This window comes from Corvus cornix, chromosome 5, assembly GCF_000738735.6.
Source record: "Corvus cornix cornix isolate S_Up_H32 chromosome 5, ASM73873v5, whole genome shotgun sequence".
Lineage (NCBI taxonomy): Eukaryota > Metazoa > Chordata > Aves > Passeriformes > Corvidae > Corvus > Corvus cornix.
The window spans coordinates 38,954,203-38,971,494 of NC_046335.1; the positions used below are offsets into that span (position 1 = coordinate 38,954,203).

Below are 17,292 nucleotides of genomic sequence, written 5' to 3' on the forward strand. Positions count from 1 at the left end.
GCCAGCACGCCTGAACTGGAGCCTGGGGCATCGCAGCTCAGGCACAGTGTCAGTTTAATCACACCCAAGTAGAAGAAACTGTGGTTTCATGTGGCAGTGCTACAGCTCATCCCTGAGAGCCTTGGCTTTATAAGACTCTTAGAAATAAAAGCTGGCTCTTAGGCCCCACGAGATGCCAGCCTCACATTCAGGGGGGAGGATGAGGATAGTTTGCCAGCAGCAAGTGTTGAGGCTTTATTTGGGAAAGGGCTGGGAAGACATTGCTCATCACTGTGAAGCCAAGTGCAGCTCCACCCCACCAGTCCCTAGCAGACAGCTTTTGTTTAACACAGCCAAAGCTCACTGATATTATGCTGCTGCTGCACTAAGCAAGATCAGAGGGTTAGATCAGATCTCGATGCTGCTAGAGACGTGGAGCAGTGCTGAGATGGAGCAGGCCTCTTCTAGATGATTCTTTGGTGGATAGGAAGCAATAGAAATGCTGGCTCTGTGTTGTTTTGGAAGGTGTGCTGGCATGCCTGTAGCAGGAGGGCTGTACACCATCATTTTTATATAGGCTGTACACCATCATAATCCTTCCCAGCCTAGACAGTCCCTAGCCCAAAATGTGCCTGCAAGGGTGGAGGTACCTGGAAGTAAGCCCAGCTCGGGTTGGTCTCCGTGGGCCCTCTGCCGGGCAGCATCAGCTGTGAGGCACTCACAGAGTCAGAGCCAGGGAGATTATCTGAACTGAGCACAGCCCCTTTTGGAGCTAAAATTCATTTCTCCTAACGTAGTGCCCTTCTCCCTGCCAAGAAAACGAGCTGGAGCATTACACAACCCTCGCAGAGAGCCACGCTCAGAAACCCCTCCTGGGGCTGGGGACTTGCTATGGGCACGGCTACAGCCCCTGTGCCTGTGGGACCCACTGTCCCCACCTGGTACATACAGCTAAGGAGACAAGAGATTTTACTGTGTTTTATTTAGTAAAATGTTAAAATAAATAAATACAAATTGATCAGATGCTCTGTACCCCCTCCCCCCAACTTTAATTTGCTAAAATCTAAACACATTTGTACCAAAACTGAAACCACAAGGAACTTGAAGGCAGCAGATACTGCAGATCACTATGAGCATCAGGCTAAAAAAAATAGAGATATTTAAAAAACCCAAACCAGTTCACAAGTGGGTGTTCTCATGGTGTGATTCTGTGACAACAGAGCAGTACCAGTCAGAAAGGGCATTTTACACCAGGGCCTGCAAGGATGGGAGATTGATGGCAAATGGGGCAGCACAGGTGCCACTGGCTCATGGAGGACAGAGCCTGTGGCTTTGCCATTAGAAACCCAGCTGGGAGAGAAGCTGCCATCGTCCCACGCAGCACCAGGCCCATGGCTGCGGGGACAGCACTGCCAGAACTGGGGGCTGGTCACCAAAATCCCCTGGAGAAATCAGACAGACTGGGGGAGGGACCGCACTCGGACACAGAGCCCTTCAGGGTCAGCTCCTGCTCCGGGCCCATGCCAGGACTCCCGCTTTACAGCTCAGTCTTGGTGAAACACCAGGGTGGGCATGAGGGAATGGGACGAAGCATGGCACACAGGTGGGGTGGTGGCATCAATAGATCCATGGAGATGGTGCCGCTGTGATCACAGGAACATGAAGCAATGATTGAAGCCTGAGTATTTTCTCCTAAACAAGCAGAGCTGCCTTCACAACCCTCCTGCCCTCAGCTGCAGACATGGTGGGTGTTTGCAGAGTAGAGCCTGTCAGCTCCCTAAAGAAAACTCGGCATGGGCAGCCACCCCAGTGCCATACCAGACCTTGCAGGTGGCAGCAGCTCACCACCACCTCTCTGTGTTCACTGCTGTTGACACAGCAAAGTTGTTTCCTTCCTCCACAGGAGCCCGAACAGGTCGGCATTAGCAGTCTCCCCTGCTCCCCGCTGTTACCTTGCTTAATCTTTGCTTAATGGAGCTTGCAACACATGCTTTGCTTCTGTGGGGCTGTGAGAGGGAGCCGAGACACCTCTGACAGTGTAAGATGGCACTTGGAGGGGACCCTGCACCTGTGATTGGAGTGAAGCAACTTGTGGGACATGACTGCTGCTGGCTCTGTTTGCATGGGGCGGCCAGGAAGCTGCCCGAGTCTCAGAGGCTTATGCAGAAGCAAAAACCTTCCTCAAGGAGGGTCTTGGCTGCCTGTCAAAATGACATCAGGAGCGACTCAGAGACAACACCTTTTGGAAGGGACAGCTGACAGGTAAGACACTGCCTGCCTCTAGAGTCAATCACTGTTTTGATGTCAGTGATAATTTAAGTAAAGAAACGTAAGGGACTATGATTAGAAATTACACATTAGCCCAGAACAAGCAGAAACGTGCAGCCTCCTGCCGCACCCAGCATGGAGCTTCTTTCAGCAGTGCCTACCCCAGTGCCTGCAGCCATGGAAATCTGCTCTTCCAGACTCAGAACTGCCAGTACCTGCCTTACAGAGTGGAACGTGAGGCACAGAGCAATCTCCTTCCCTCCCCCTGCAGTTCTGGCATGCCTCACCTGAGAGGCCAACACCTGGATAACAAGCCAGGGGAACCCCTGCCCTTGCACGTGCACAGCACGTACTCAGTGCTGCTGCAGTATCAAACCTCAGGGCTGGGCATCCAAAATCAAGGGTTGCCACGGAACACAGCCCCAGCAGCTGCCCTGTGACACTGCCTCCCTTCCACACCTGAGCTGTTCCCCCAAGGTTCACTGAGTTCTGGTTGCTCACAAAGAGAAGAGTTTTCTCGAAGCTCAAAGGCAACAATACTTCATCTGTTTTCCAACAAAACACATGTAAGAAGGTTGGTGACAAAAGGGCAGGAGTTTGTTGAGGTTTACTTTTGCCAGTGTAAATTTAGGAAAAAGAAAAAAGATGCAAAAGGTGGTGCTGAGCTGATCAATACTGCTCACTGCTGCTGCTGCCTTTCTGTGCCAGCTCGCCACCCAGGACAGACAGAGCCATGCTCACAAGGCTTTTGAGTTCCCTAGGCATTCCTGATAGCAAGCAAGCCCTTAAGTACTTCTTCCTTTCTAGACCTAGGGACTGGGCTGAGTTTCTCCACCTGAAGCCTTTTGAACCTGCTTGGATACTAGAGAGTGAAGAAGAACAGGCACAGAGCTGACCCCTGGTTACACTGGAGAGCTGGGACAGCTGCTTTCCCAGGAGGGTGCCCCATGGTCTGGCTGCTGAATGTAGCCTAGAGGCAGGCCCTCAGCTCCTCACAGGTTACCTTAAACTTAACACATGCTCCTGTTTAGCTGCACTGGTGAAATGGCCCTTTCCACGTGTCCCTAAAGAAACCAGATCCTGAGAAAACAGGGAGGCATTGCTTACACAGAGGGATTTTAGCACAGAACTGCCAGATGTGACAGCCCAGAGAGCAGGAATCTTGCACAGACACTCCAGGAGGTGGCTGAGAAGTACTTGAATCACACATCCTAGTCCACATTGTCTCCTTCACTCACACAGAACCCAGGACCTCTGGGAGCTGATGCTGGTTTCAGGTAGGCCGATGGTAGCACTTGAACTAGGAAGGTGCAACCACACCAGCAGAGCTGAACCTTTAGCTAGTTTTGGGAATGTTTCTAGCCAAGAAAATGTTTAATTAATATGGTCCAGATGAGAGTAGGCTCTGGCTCCCCCAAGGTCTGCTTGATCTGCCTTATCCCCGTGTTGTAGCTTAGAAGTCAAACAAGGCTCTCGTCAGGATGGGATCACTCAGCAGCAGAAGCAGAGCTGGGGATGAGTTAGTGCCTACTTCCTCTTCCATCTGCACCCAAGCAGCTCTTTTGTCCCACCACACCTGCTCCTTTTGGAATGCAGACCAACCCTTGTCAGAAATCGAGGTAGGATAAAGAGTGGCTTTGTTCTACTCTTTCCACTGAACTTGCAAGCCCTGTAACTGCAGGAATACCTATCTACTCAGAAGGGAGCCCTATTTCACTCCTGGATTTTTCCTACCCTCGCTTTCCCTCCTCATGTCTTTCCATATCTTTTTCCTCTCTGTTCTGCTTTACCCCATGTAACCTTTGTTTCCTTTGCTGCTCCTGCTTTTTCTCTTCCTTTCCATCTCCAGCCCTGTACCACTTCTCAAAAGAAGCTTCTGTCCTTTAATTTGTCCCTCACGGCACCCACCTCTGGCCCAGGGAAATGGGAAGCCCTGGCCTGGCTATTCTCATGAGATACACTCCAGGGACTTGCACAGCACAGTGATTTCCACAGCACCCGTGCTCTTGGCAAGCCTCTTTTCCGTTCACTACTCAGATATTTTAGTAATACTGACAGGGATACAAACTCTCACACAGGTAAGCTCTTGGTTTTCTGAAACAATTAAATTAACCTCTGGGAGAGGTGTTTGTCTTTTCATGGGTCTGTAATTACCAAGCTTACCAGTGCATGGTATAAATAATTTTCTTTATTGGTAAGTTGATCAACTATGTGCTCAGCCTATACAAGACACAATGATGCAGAAAGTTCTTGTCCCAGATAAGAAAGAAACAGGAGGGAAAAGGGAGCTAAGGGTAAAGGATAGAGAGACTCATATTTTTCAAGTATTACATTCCATTCTGTAGGAGTTACAAACAGGACTGAGGCTTAAAGAAGGATCTGAGTAAGACAGCAATAACCTGGAGACAAGACATCTGCAGCTCTCACTTTTCCTGATCCCATCTGATTTTTGGGTCATTCCCCAGTCCAGGTCTGACCAGTGAAAACAAGGATCCAACAGCATGTCACTGCAAGGTTTGATCACACGCCCTCAGAGACCAGCACCTAGCTGGCTGCTGCAGGGTTCTTTGGACCTTTTGACTTCTGAATGCCAGAAACTACAGAATGCATCGTGCTTGGGAATGGCCTTTGCTGAGGTAGTTTGTTGGCCAGGCAAACCTAAGTGCCAAATGAATTAGCTGCACAACAAAACATCTTCCTCTTTCTCCAGGTTCCTGACTCCTACATACTTATCAGAAAACTCTTTGCAGTAATCCAGCAAAGTTGAACTTGCCTTGGATCTCCAGAATTCCAAGGGAGAACAACAGGAGGTGAAGAAAGGTCAAAACAATTCTAAAAAGACACAACGAACTCTGCCCAAAGGAGGGTGGTCCACAAGGAAGTATAATACCAGTATTTTGGTGGTTATCTGAGCAGCTCACTGGGAGACACCCTCAGTAAAGGAGTGAATTTGGTTTAACATCTTAATATGTTATTTTAAAAACACATTTCATTAAAAGCATGTATTCATCATTAGTGCTTCAGAAGCAAAGAGGGCAGGGTGCAACCCAGCTGAGGAAAAGAAGAGAGAGAAACGTGCACTGCAAATTCACAAATGTTTTCTGCTGTATCCACATGGGAAAGAAATTTCAGAGTTTATTCCCTGTATTGTGGGCTGCCACAGCTTGGTGAGGCTAAGAGGGAGATTTCACTCCAGATTCTCCTGAATGCTGACCATGCTGCTTTTCAGGGCTGTCTCTGCAACAGTACAGGGAAGATGATTTGAAGCCAAGGAGGTCAGAACTAGGTTTCACATTTCTAGACATTTGGAATACAGATTTACTTTCTTAAGCCTAGTAAGATAAAGTGCAATATTCTTTTTCTGCCAACAATAAGACCAATAGATCTGCCCATAAAATTACCACCTCTTTAATTTCCAGGCTTTTAATTCATATTCCCACTGACAGAAACTTGCTTGCAACATAGAACAAAGCTCTGTTTTGCTCATGCAAAACATTAGTTCCTCCTACCAACATGGTAACTCCTGGCTAATGATGTCTGGGAAGAATCGGCCACGCTACTCACCCTACCTTCCAATCATCCCTAGAAGTTGCTTTCTCTACGTTTTGTACAGCACTAAACCCACTGCTGGTTCTAAAGACAATGGGAACACCAATGATGATACTAATTCTTGTAGCCAGGTCACATTCCCACTCTGACCACAGCACAGCTTTCCAGCTGTTTAAGGAACAGATTGCAAGGAGAAGGGAAAAAACAACTTCTGCAACACTTGCTCTGTTTCTGAGCAAAGGAGCAGGGTGACTTCTTAAAGCCCTTAGCGCTGGGCTGAGAGCCAGGACCATCTCTGATATGAGATTCCTTTGTGGTCTCATCTCTTCCCTTATAACAGAGATGTAAAAGCCACTTGTTTCCCACCAATGACATAAGAATTTGTTAATATCTTGATGATGGTTTAGAAATACAAAACCACAGCTATTATGACAGCTTCCCAAAGAGCAGAAGTTTTAGTACAAACTCATTCTATCTCAAATATTACATGAGAAAAAAACCCCAAACCAATACAAACCCAAAAGACAAGGTTGAGCTTTAAGCTGTCAGAGAGTTTAAATTTGTCCTTGATTGGAACCTCTTGTTGGAATCCTGGCTTCTGCCTCTCAGCACCTCTTACAGCAGCTAGGAAAAAAACCCCATTTTCCTCCATCTTTAGCGAACACCAATTCCCCTTCCACCCTAATGTTGGTAATTGGGCAGAGATAACTCCAATTTACTGTGTCTACACAGCAGCATCATTGCCAGTGTCAATGCAGCCCTGGGAATGCTCCTTGCCTATCAGCTGATACTGTTGCAGAGTCAGGAGAAAAAGCATCCAAACAGGATCAGTGAGAGAGAATGAAAACTACCTAAGCAGCATCAAAATGTCTTAAGATCATTTTTCTGCCAAGTAATGATTAACTAAAGGCATCCTTTTACAGGCTGGAACACAAATGCTGTAACAAAAGGGATTTAAAATTCTGTACTTATTTATTTGGATTCTAAGGACAAGCAGATGCCTCAGGAAAGCAGTAACAGCTGTTTTAGCATCTCCTGGCTGGTTAATTGCGCTCAAATTTAAATATGGCTACTAGTGAATTTCACTTCCATCCTTTCCTGAATCAGCAAAGAAAACAGAAGGACTGTCAAGTCTCCAGGCACAGCCTCCTACCTCCAAATAGTGCAGTTCTTCCAAAAGAGCTCAGGTTAACACAGAAATAAGAGCATGAGAACCACAAAGACAGAGCACACCTATCCTTGGAGATGGTCTCTTATCAGGAGTGCTCGAGGCTTCAGAAGATGATGTTAAGAATCACCCAGGTGTTCAACTAAAGATCAACATGTTCCAAAAAGCAGTTTCTCCTCAATATCTGGCTGTTATCTGATGGCTCACAATTTATAGAAGGCTCATGTTCAGTTAGTTTTTTTTCTCTTCAACCCTTGACATAGACAGTCCTTTGTTTAAATGCTATGGATTGCTGGCCTAGTGCTGCCCAATGGTAATGACCCCATTGGTAACTGGATTGATGGAAGGACATGTTTAGTATGATCCATTTTGACGCTGTTTGCCCAGCTGTCTGTTTGCCTGCCACTTCTGCTAACTTATCCTTCCAGCTCTGCTAGTTCCAGAACAGAACTCAAACATCAAAAGACAGAGTTGTGGTTATCACTGGCTCAGCTGAGAAGTGCGAGTAAGAGTCACTTTCCCAACTGAGACAAATGTGAGAACTCAGGATATCAGTTCTGAGCTCAGAGCTGAAAATAGTGCACACTCCTACAGAAGGAATAAAAGTCCTTAGAGGGCAGAAGGGCAACCTAAAGGAGAGGGAATAAAACAGCTCCAAGAACCCCAGAGAAGCCCACTTGGCTGGGGCAGCAAAGAAACCCTCTCAGGCTCTGTAGTGTCTGGAGTATTCACTTGCTCAGAAATGCATCCTTGAAATGCAAAGCTTTTCTATCTTGCACTACAAACAGCTGAGCAGGTCTGCCTTGCCACCCAACACATGCTCTCAAGGCCACCACACCGGGGACACTGCCTCACCTCGTGTGTGCAGTGGCTCAACTCTGCTCCCACTGGAAGCAAAGGGAGTTTTCCTAGTACTTCCAGTGGAAATGGGCTTTGCCCAAATGTGTATATGCACAAGGGAAACTAGACAGCTCTGGGACACAACCCGATGTGACCGGAATCAGCACCCTAAACTGAGCCAGACCCCACAATCAGGAAGCACAAGGCAGGCTCTGCTGTCTAGAGTGAAAAGACTATACATTAGAGATGAACTTCTTAAACAAGAGGAGATAACGGAGGGCGACTTCAGTCCAACTCAATGTCTTTCATTCTCAAGCTTGAATCAGTCTATAGCACAGAACTAGTAAAGCCTTAAACAAGCACACTGCCAGCTGCTTTTCTCTGGGTTACAAACACATGGAAGAATGGGAGAGAGATGGTAACAGCAGAGACAAGCCTGGGAGATCCTCCAGGTGGGGTGAGATCCAGCACTGTAGGATTTGATTCTCTTTAGACTTTAGCCAGTGGATATATGGTATAACCTATGGAAACTGTCCCATTAGATTTTAGAACACAAACACAGCAGAATGTCATCATAAATAAGCAAAGTCTGTGTTAAAAAATTCTAAGTACACAGCATTTTCTCCAGTTCTGACACCTTTTTAATAGAAATCACTTGTTTAGGAAACAAATAGCACTTTTGTAATTTTTTTTACAATGTTTCTTACCTTGATCTTATTTTAAGTAACACTAGGAAGACCTCAATATCTTTTATTTTCCTTTTTAATTTAAAAAAGTTGGTTTTTTTCCCCCAGATACAAAGATTTTGCCCTTGCATAAAAAAACAGTGCCCAAAACGATGACACAAGGACTCACAAAGACTCACTGTATCTCACTGACACTATTACTTCTAATCTATACCATGCAAGGTCCCATCTACCTCTTTAATTAGACTGTCAGCCTGAAAAACAGCTTTTCTATTCCTTATTTAGTTCTTGTTACCAAAAGAAGAGAAAGGAAGTGAAAGAAAAGGACATTTCTCTGTTGAGTTCACACATCTGGGTTATGTGCTACTTTGTTCAGGATACCTTTGTTGTTTATAAATACAGAAAAGGGATGGAATCTCATTTTCAAGTAATTGATGCACATTTTCTCTTGGGACACCTCCATCCAGTGCTCCAAGCTGACCCTGGATTCTGGCCCTCTATTTTCCCATTCCCAACACAGACTTTCTGGATGAGTGTGAGGACCCACAGGCTCTCAGGCACATGGTGTGATTCTTGGGGTGTCCTGCGTAGGGCCAGGAGCTGGACTCGATGATCCTGATGGGTCCCTTCAAACTCAGCATATTCTATGATTCTATGTGCTGGTTACTCAGTGAAAAGTCCATCTCCTTTCCTTTTGTACATCTCCTGTCTAAACAATAGTAAATACTGCTTATTTGATAGACTTGTCCCTTCTGGGCACTGGGATTTGATAATTTATATTTCTGGTTTTTTGGTTTAATAGTACTGAGAGTTTAGAAACAGGAAAAGCCCATAGGCTCTTTGGACTTGTTTTTATTTTCCCCTAGCTAAACAAACTGTTCTGCAAATAGGAACTTGAAACCTGCTCTCCTCCCTTATCCCTGCTCCTCACCCCAAACAAAAATAAAACAAACCTATAGTGGCTGTGGAGGCTGCTGCAGGCACACACTGGTGTAAAATATAGAGAGAGTAAATATATTATTTCACTTGGCATGGTGCTGGCAAAGAACCCCCAGCTGGCACTATTCATGTAACATGATCCAAACTTCGCATGTACACACAGAATAAGAAGGATCAATTGGCAAACTCCGGTGCCGCCTGGCACAAGCATCTTCACGCTCTCTCTGGAACCAAAGAACTAAAGAATTCTGCACTTTCCAGAAGAAATCCAGTTTTGCTTTTCTAGAGTTTCTTTATTTTGCTCTTTCTCCTCGCCGCCACCTCCCTTGGCTCCTTCTTAACTTCACTGTGTTATTTAGTCTCATCGCCCTTGTTACAGTTCACCATGCAGCTCTGGGAAGGGGAGGGGGCTAAGGTGGAGGTGGCAGCATTAGTATTGTTAGTGGAGTCCATGCCGTTGGAGATGGCTACTGAATTGACCTCAGAGTTTATGGGTTTTGAAAGGTCGATGCCTTGGATGAGGCGGATCAGCTGTTTTACCTTCTCCAAGGAGCTGTGCATCTCCTTCTGTTTTGCAAGGATGGTATTCTTCATTTCCATGCATTTCTACAGCAAAACAGAAAAGCAGTAATAAGTTCAAGCTTGTGAATGAAAGGAGGTAAGAGAAGGAATATGATGTTCACAGATCTAAATGTAAGTACCCAGAAAAGACTGCAGCTGCAATTTCACTTTTCCAGCCTAGAAGAACAAGAGTCTCTAGGCTGTGTTCACAGGAGAATTCACATTTGCAGGCTGAGGAAATAAATTTCCAAGACATAGCTGTCACCTGGTATCGCTCCCTTTCATTCCAAGGTGTGCAAATGAACACAGACAGCTCTATCCTTTTGTGTTTCTTTTGAAGGAAAACTTTCAAGTGTATGTTCTTACTATTTTTTCTATTAGTATTACATTACTGAAATTTCTTTAGCTCAGATCTGCAAGCTCAGGCATCCCACTGCAGCTGACTGCTGACAGTGTGTGTGCAAACCATTAATGGGATACAGCCTTTGCTTTCACATACATTTTAGCAGGAACATCACTTCCTTCTCTCAATAAGTAAAAGGGCACTTGAAAAGGAAACCAAACTCCTCTTCACTTGAAAATCTTATTTTGTGGCCACTTCATTCTCTTAGAAGTGGTAGTAACATAGCCAGCTCATCAGCTAAGAGCCAGGGTAAGGCTTTTAAAAAAAGCCCACAAATGATGTTTCAAGAGTGAAAAACTGCTTATATGTATATTTGAAACTCACAAAAATGAGGAAACAGTAACTATGTCTGTTACACTCAGGTTTTTACATGAAGATGGCAACCTTCCTACACTGTTCAAATCTTTTATCCATGCTGATCTCCAGACAATGTTGGTTTTAGCTTTACTACTTTCACATGCAGCTCATGGCATCACAATAGCAGTACAAAATCCAGACCTAATGTGCCTGTTTTGGACAGGTCCAATATAAGTATAAACATTCTCCTTGCCCACCGCCAATCCCTCATGTTAAGGGCTTGCATCTGCCTCAGTACATCGCTGAGAAACAGTGTGAGTTGTCTACTGCTGCTCAGGTTACACCCAGCTACTGCTAACCAGAAGGTGACAATCTCCAGGACTGCCAACCAGCACCTCACAATCATTTTATTTGTATTGACAGCACTGAGTGGTCTGTAAACATGGGACACTTTTGCTCTAATAGGCAAAGGCAGGCAGCCTGGAAAGTGCATCTGTATCTAAAAAGAAAAGTCTGCAATTATGAATGCAGCCTTACAGATGTTGCCACACAGCAGATTCTGCTTTTTTTCATTATGTAATACTGACTAGGGCTGCACCAATGAGGAGCTTAAACTTTACACTGGCAACTCAAGAGACTGATTTGCATATTAAGGTGAGAAGAGTGACCAAATTAATATGTATATTCCAATTACTGCAATAAACTAAGGTGGAAACTATAGTTTCTGGTTTGAAGTATGTGCAGTGTCCAGCTGCCAAGGCAACACATCAAGGTCCTGAGAGTCAGTCGTGAGTAAATGGTCACTTTTGCATCAGAAAGGTCTGGAGAGTGCACCAAGGCTGTAACTCTCACTACACACAGAGGCCCAACCATTCTTGTTTAAGTGAGCCACTAGAGAATTGGACTCAATCTACTGCCCACAGACAAAAACGCTCTGGGTCACTTTTGTCACCTGCTGATATTATATGTAACTGTATGTCTACCTACATGTTCAGCATGGATCATGTGTAAGAGACTCAATATAAGTGTATGTTGCCTTTATTTCATTCCTGCTTCCCAAAGTCCTAAAAAGCAACAGAAAGTGCTCACTCAATTCTAAATAAATTCAGTGGATGACAGGTCTGGCATATGGAGTCACTCTATAATAGTTTTCTCCCTGCCTTGTGGCACCAGAACACAGGTGAAGGGTTATTTGGGAGGACAATACTCACTGTTATAGAATTGCTGAGCTGTTTGACCTTCTGCTCTAGTTGTTCTCTTTCCTGTTTTAAATCTGAACTCCATTTAAGTAGTTTCTGTTTTTCCTCTTCTTTTGCTGCAAAACAGAGTATTAAACAGAATATTAAAAATATTTCTCTTACAACAGTGGATAGAAGGTCTACACTGCTTCATATAAAGAGGGGAATTATATTTAAATCAATGCTTAACAACTTGTGCACTGAATCACCCCCAAAATTTTATCTACAGACACAAGCATGACAAGCTTAAGAAATATTTAGACTGCTATTTTCACTTCACTAGTAATTAAGGTTATTTCCTTTAGTATGACAAAATTTCCTTTTGTAAAGGAAGTACCATTCTATCCCACTCCCAAAATAACATCTTCCATTATTAAAAGTGAAAGAAAAGTGTTCATAATTTTCTTACCTGCTTTATATGCAATATACGAATGAACAATTGCTAAAGTTCCTGGCCATGGGATTGCTTCTTCCTTCTTTAGCATCTGAAAGAAAATTTTCATAGAGATTTAGCTGGTAAAAAACCTGCCTCAGAGAAAGCAAAAAGGGGAGAGAGAGAAAGAGGGAAAGACTGAGGGTTTTCTTTCATGGCTATCATTAGCCTCAGCCCTGTTAACATGAAGCTTCACAGACCTGATCTGAGATTTAACAGAAGGAATTATTCACAACTGTATTGTGGCTCCTACAAAGCAAGCCTATTTCTTACAAATGTCAGCATTTTCTTAAATTCCCTCCATAGCCACAAATAAAGTCTACTAATGATACTGAACAACTTAAAAGAGGAATGAAAAGATAATATACCTGAACTCAAAATTGCCAGGAGATATAAACATTACTTCATGGTTCAGACAAATTGCTGATCTTAGTTTTTCTGGGAAAAAATTTTTCATGCTGCAGCCTAGTCTCCACACCATACATTCAAACATCACACTTCCTGGCTAGTAAAACATTAAATTGTCCTATCACCCCTTCTTATCAGAATCATCTTAATAGACTTGTCAAAGTCTCTTTATAAGAGTAAGCACCATTTATGTCTTTCGGATGCTTCCTACATTTTGCTTCCTAACAAACTTTCAGAGGAAAGAGACATATTTTTAGTACATGATCAGCATGGTGTCTCAGAAGACAGAAGACTTGGTCAGTTTACAGTGAGGCTACTCAAATTTCCTCCCTATTTTGTTGGAAGCTATCACAGAAACATGAAGAGGAGGGATAAAATGAGAGTAGGCAAGAGCAGGAGCACCCAAGTCATAATGCTCCCTCCTCTCTGGCAACTACTGACCAAGTCACTTGAGCTTTGCATTTTCATTCTTCTGAGCAGCACATCGTAGGTCAGGCTGTTTCCTTATGTTACCACCTGGCACACCAAAGGCCATGCGGGTGACCAAGCAATGTACTGCATTAGACAGGACGCAGCTTCAGCCTGCCTATTATCAGCAATCCTTTGCAACTTCTGGAGCTCCATGGAAGGGTTAGGAATACAATAGTTTACTTCTTTATCTTGTAATCGCAATGCAATTATCAACAAAATATTAAAATAAGACCTGCTCATTTCAATTGTGCATTTTCAGAGAGTGATCTGGAAGGAAGAACCACGAAACTGTTCTCTTATACTCATTATACTGATGGTGGATGATATTATTAAAGAGATCACTGAAGACAACCTTTCTGATATTTGATTTATATAAGCAAACAGGGGCTTATATTTGTTCTATCTATTGAGGTAGGCTTGTGCAAATGTTTTATTTATTTGTCCAGAAGAATATACTAATAACTTTTGAAGAAACAATGAGCTTAAAATGAACAGCAGAATTTCTATGGGTTGTAGATAATCTTTCCCAAAAGTCTGTATACTTTGATCCAGAAAAAGAGTAAAAACGTAAGGGTAACAAATAAAGACCCCAAATTTGGAAGCAAGACCCGACAGTTTTGTATTAGCACACATTCCAACAGAGGTAATAATTCAATGAAATTCACACAAGCCTTATTGCACATCAAATAGATTTGTTCAGTGTCAGGCTGTCGTGGCCTAAGTAACCCAAGCAATCTGGTTATTTTCTTGAACACCAAAAAGTCCTCACATGCATTGTACATAACTCCCTGTCTGTCAAACAATACCTGGTCTTGACATTTGGGACAGATCCACATGCCCTTGGGAATGGTTTTCAGAGGCGGGTCCAGACAATCCAGGTGATAAACACGTGAACACGTGTCACACATCAGCAACTGCCCGCTTTTTCTGCAAACGCTGCAAAAATCCTCATGGATATCACCCTACAAAATTGAGGGGAAAGGGTTTGGGTGAGAGAACACAAGAGAGAGAAGGCAAAAAGTGAACTTTGGCCTTTGATATCTACATCTTAGTTGAATTCAAAGTTTACAGCACTAACTGTTTCTAAGGGGATTCCAAAAGGTCAAGCCTTTTTTAGACTGTGAAACAGGAAAACCATGCCAGATGTCAGAAACACTGACATCTGTCCTCCCAAACACTCCCTCTGTCCTCCCAAGGCAAAATGGTACAGCAAACACTTATTACCATAGCTTTTCTTAACAACTGCTACCCCATAGCCTTTCTTCAAGATTCCCTCTTTACCCTGATCTTTTTATTTGCCTGAAGTGATGAGCTACCCACTTCCTTAACCCTCCTGATTTTTGGATGTAAGCCCAACTCCACTCCAGGAATGCTGATTAGGCTGTCTCTTGCCAGTAATAGTATGTAAGAACTGAGTGACTTAAAATAACACTGTCAAATATTTAGGTCACCTTTAAAAATGAAACCGTAAGGAAAAGGTGTTGTGCTTCTAAATGAAAAAGAATAGAATGAATTATGTTCTGAGACAATTCTTTTTACTTCACTTGGGCTACCTCAAGTAGCATCAAAACAGCTGTGACTCAAAACTTTCTTATTCTCTATAGAGAGTGGATTGTTTCATCACTAACACAGACTGAGAGCCAGGATAAAAAAAATACCAAGAGAGATTTTCTAACTTTTTTTTTAAAGAAAGAATTGAAAACATGACTGGCTGTGCCTTTTAAAACAACTAGGTTTAGTTACTATTGCCTTTCCATCAGAGAGAAATCTTTCCTACAGCCATTAGCATCCCAAAAAGGTAGGTCTGATTTTTGTTTCTTTTTCTTCTTTCTCTCTTCTACTGTTTTGATTTGATTTTCGGATATTTGAACAAAGAGGCATGATAGAAAGACGGCTCGGCATTCATAGAGGAAGCGAGGGGCAGCCCACCCTCTCCTCTGACCACGGGGCTATCCTGGCAACTCCACATATTCAAGGCCCCATCTGGCGTCTGAAGTACACACTTGTCACTGACTTATAATGAAGTTTCACACATTCCCCCCAGATCTGCAAGACTGCAATTTTAAGATGTGTGTGTTGAGTAGAACTGTGGGTACACACTCCCCTGTATGAAATACCAGCGTATGCAAGGTTTCGTTTTGGCACAGATCATCTATTCACGTGTGCAAATAATTTCTATCAGTTTGGAGGGATAGCAGATTTGGCCATGCACTCACGCATTAAGGTGCCAGGCAAGAAAAATTACAGTAATCTCCACTATGGATATCATAATACACATGTAAAAAGAATGACACACGAGCAATCTGCTCAGGTTTCTACTTCCCAGCTCTACTGCTGCTGAGGCCCTTCTTCAAAGGGAAGGCTACTCTTAATTCCCAAGGCTAACACTGATTTCATGTTTTGTAAAGGATCAATCTTTAGTGAATTTTCAGTGCCATGTTTCGGATCCATAACTCCCAGGGACTGTTGAGAGCTGAGTTATAGTAGTACTTCATCCTTTAACACCAAAGAGTTCCTCAGTGTTAAATGAAGATCTAAATGAGTGACATTTCATGCTTCTTGTGAAGTGATGTGTTGTAACCAGGCTTGGAAGAACTTCTTTCCCTCTATCATGCATTCTCTGAATACAAGGAAAAGGCAGCAGGTAAGAGATGTTATATAAGCTAAAATAAAATCCTCTTCAAGATAAGGAAAAGTTTAAGAGGGGAATTCTCTCATTTTAGAAAAAAAATTCTGTTCTAGAGACTTATGTATCTTAAGATGCTTTAGCTGCCACAGACTACACAATGGCTCTTGGTAACAAAGTGCAAAATTACTGGTGTGCTGAAAACCAAACCTGTTATGTCTCATACCCTGCAGAAAGAGACCTACAAAAGAGACGTGCTGTTTCTTCTTGACGGGGAGACATGTAAAAATTTAGACCCAGAATATACCAAATTCAGCTGAATACTGCAAAGTCTGTAGTGATACAGGTGACCAGTGTGCAGTGTAGCTGAATGCATGGAGATGACAACACACATGCACAAATTTCACAGTTCTATTTTTGGTAATGCAAAATTCAGGGCATTTTCTCAGCATTAACAACCATCTTTATAAAAATCCCAGCCAGTGTTTGATTCCAAAGAAATGCCCCAGGTCTTACTATTATTTAGTTAATAAATATATGCATTAAGGGGGGGCTGGATTTGGTGTTGTGACATGCACCCCACTTAACCTAAGTTTCTGAAGCAGCTTTGTGTAGGCTACAGACAGCCAACTTAGGCTAGAGCAGAGCTCACTGAGGCTGCTCTGACATGCTACAGGCTGAAGTGACTGAAGAATAATTTCAGAACAGATACCATAAAAGGTGATTTAATGTCACTTTCTGCTCTACTTCCTCTTCACAAGGGACCAGGAAAATAAATTTAAGCTTTCTGGACAGCTAACAGTTTTCTTTATTTTGATAAAGTGTCTAGAGCAGCAGGGCCTGGCTTTAGGCAACAGAACTGAATAATACAGTATCAAATGTATTTTGTGCTTGGGTATGTAATATCTATACTTATATGTACATTTCACTGGAATAACATGGGAAAACTAAATATTCTGCAACAGGAATTGTTCATGACCATATAAATAAAGATGATCATAGTGTATGATGTAAGTGAATTAAATTATCAGAAGCAATACTAATTCTGGCATTTCCTAACTTTTATAGGCTTTACTTTGCAATCTGAATGTTCTACAATGCTCCTCTCAATTGAAACACTGTTTTGATGTGTTTACTAATAAAAAAGGCATTTTGTGACCAAAGACTTGAATCATCACTAAAATGGAGATTGTTGCACAATTTTTACTGCTGAGTAATTGACCTTCAAAGGCAATTGCCATCTTCCAGGTGAATATGCCACTACTGCATGAGGGAGAACCACACATAACCAAGCGGCTCATAGACAATTGCCGAATAGAAGAAAAAAAAAGGTGAGAGAGAGAAAAAAAAGAGGTTTTATTCAATCCTGCCTACTGCATTATTTCCTTCCTTTTTCCAGGTTCTAGTCCTACTTTCTACCCCTCCA

The 17,292-nt window shown here is 43.1% G+C and overlaps 1 protein-coding gene across 12 annotated transcripts in view; it reads right to left on the reverse strand.

Moving 5' to 3' along the window:
* Nucleotides 1-945: 945 nt before the first annotated feature.
* Nucleotides 946-17,292, reverse strand: part of PHF21A (PHD finger protein 21A) — a 135,289-nt gene continuing 118,942 nt past the window's right edge. For all 12 annotated transcript variants that reach the window (XM_039552370.1, XM_039552365.1, XM_039552369.1 and 9 more), the window contains 4 exons: nt 14,047-14,202; nt 12,338-12,413; nt 11,902-12,005; nt 946-10,035 (listed from right to left, as the gene is read on the reverse strand). In XM_039552370.1, coding sequence (XP_039408304.1) covers nt 9,781-10,035; nt 11,902-12,005; nt 12,338-12,413; nt 14,047-14,202 — 591 coding nt within the window. In that variant the 3' untranslated portion in view covers nt 946-9,780. The remainder of the gene's footprint in view (nt 10,036-11,901; nt 12,006-12,337; nt 12,414-14,046; nt 14,203-17,292) is intronic.